The sequence below is a fragment of the Lutra lutra genome, chromosome 2 (genome assembly GCF_902655055.1).
Source record: "Lutra lutra chromosome 2, mLutLut1.2, whole genome shotgun sequence".
In the NCBI taxonomy this organism is placed as follows: Eukaryota; Metazoa; Chordata; class Mammalia; order Carnivora; family Mustelidae; genus Lutra; species Lutra lutra.
This window is the reverse complement of record NC_062279.1, coordinates 62,515,510-62,517,683: the sequence shown is the minus strand read 5'-3', so window position 1 is coordinate 62,517,683 and position 2,174 is coordinate 62,515,510. Positions and strand designations below refer to the sequence as shown.

The following is a 2,174-nucleotide window of genomic DNA, read 5'->3' as shown; positions in this document are numbered from 1 at the left end:
TTTTCTAAATAAATCTCTCCCTCTATGCATACACATCCTATTAGTCCTGTTTCTCTGGAGAATCCTAATACACATACTGTGGTAATTATTGCCACTGTTCACCAATATGTCTGGTTTTCTCTCTTTCTGGATCCTGGAAACTAAAAGGAAACCATGGCCATTAACTTGCTTTGGCTAATAAAATGGAGGGAAAGGGACTGGTGTCACCCCCCAAGTGAGAGCATCTAAGAGCCTGGGCAGGACTGTTTCTGCTCTTCCCCGGTGGCCCCAAGCCTTGAGTCACACAGAGATAGCCGCGACACAAGGTATTGCCTCCCCCAGTCGGAGTGTCTGGGTGACCACAAGCAGCAGCTCCCCCACCACCGCCGCCCGGCCCTTGCAGACGGAGAGGAGAATCGTTTGCTGTTTCAAACCACTGAGATCTGGGGGTTGTTTGTGATGGATACATCATCTGGGAGAAAAAGTTGTCCTGGTGATTTGTACTTACCAACTGAACCCTTTTCAAGCCCCTGTCAAGAAGTGATAAATTATTGAAGCGTAGCACATAGTGTTTTCTTTTTGGTGTGCCCATAAGTAAAACCTTGTGAGATGTTTCTGTTCACCTTTCCTGAGTTCTTAAAAAATAATTGTTTCCAATTATTCTGATCTTTTAAAATAAAACCAGACAAAATACCACAGATCCTTGTCCAGAACCAGCACCACCCCTCTCCTCCCTCCTTCCCTGTCCTGCCCCCACAACCTTCAACCAGGTGACTGTTGAAAAATCACGCCACAGGCTCCTGGACCAGGAACGCTGTCGTGCTTGGGGAGGGAGAGAGGAGAAAGGCCAGTCTGATGTTCACACAACGGTCCAGCATTCATTCAACCTCAGTGCCCAGATACGTCTCTTGTTCCTAGAGACTATAAACTGCTCAAAGGAAGCAGGGCTGTGGAAAGCTCATTAACAAACCATGAAAACCCTCTCAGCAGGAGTCACAGAACGCAGAGCAGCCTCCTTGTGCCAAGCAACGTGAACGCTCAGTGCTGTGCTCCTGGACAACATCAGACTCTAATGTGGCTCAGATTCGAAAAAGGCTGCCCAGGAGCGCCTCCCTGAGCAGGGGGGTAAGGAGAAATTCTCCCCCAGTCACAGTGAAGCAACTGGAACCTGAGGAAGTTTACAAAGTCCAGGCTTTGCTTGAACCTGAACGACGGCCAGACAGACAGCTGTGTGCGCGGGACTGGCTCCTCCCGTTCTGGGCTGCGTAAACATCAGAGAATGACACCCATGCCCAGGCTCCCGAGAGAAGGCAAGAAAATCCAACAAGTCCACCCACGCAGGAGGTGCAAGGCCACTGCAGACTGACCTCGCTCTGGGTGAACCCGAATATGGCTAACCTTCGGAGTTTCTCCCCAACTCCATGCACATCCCTGCTCCCTTTGTGGAAGTGCCACCGTTAGATCCCCAGCTCTATTTTCTACCCAGGTGACAGCAGGATCAGAGGCTGAACTTCTAAACTCATAAACCCTTTTCCGCCTCAGACCGAAACCAGATGCCTCTGCAGAATGCCTCTCCTCGAGCGCTTCATGTGGCAAGCTGAAGAAGATGGGACAAAGGAGGACAGGTCTAAAATGGTTTAAGGATCATCATACGCATCCTTTCATCAGACAAGCGAGTAAAGCAAATCCAACCAAGTGACACTGCTTGACACTTGAGTTAAAAATCATATACAGAGAAACAGATTTACTTTCTTTTTCTTCTTTTTTTTTTTTTTATTCTTTTGCATTCTGCATGCTGACACAGCAGGAAAAGAAAATGCCTGGAACTTAAATATGGAGGAAGCTCTTTACGACTACATCCACGATTCTGTGCACTTCTCTCACTTGCATGTCAGTGAAATCACCAACTATTATAAAACAGGATAAGTCACAAAAAACAAAAAACAAAAAACACCTCATAAAAAAATATATCCAAGTATGAAAAGTATTGTCCTCTTGGTGTCTTCACATCCTTCTCTTCTGTGTACTTATATACAATACTGGCAAGGAAAAAAATAAATACATTGAAAAACACTGCTTAAAAAATCACAATAGCAAGCTGTAAAAGCAAATAGATTTAGGCCTAACATCTCTACAAAGTGAAAAGGAATTTCCATACCACACAATAAATTCTAGGACTACTAAAAAAACTAGAT

The 2,174-nt window shown here is 45.6% G+C and overlaps 1 protein-coding gene across 2 annotated transcripts in view; it reads right to left on the bottom strand.

Annotated features, from left to right (window-relative positions):
• Positions 1 to 1,765: 1,765 nt before the first annotated feature.
• Positions 1,766 to 2,174, bottom strand: part of LSM6 (LSM6 homolog, U6 small nuclear RNA and mRNA degradation associated) — a 14,314-nt gene continuing 13,905 nt past the window's right edge. For both annotated transcript variants that reach the window (XM_047717577.1, XM_047717576.1), the window contains one exon: positions 1,766 to 2,018. In XM_047717577.1, the coding sequence (XP_047573533.1) occupies positions 1,984 to 2,018 (35 nt within the window). In that variant the 3' untranslated portion in view covers positions 1,766 to 1,983. The remainder of the gene's footprint in view (positions 2,019 to 2,174) is intronic.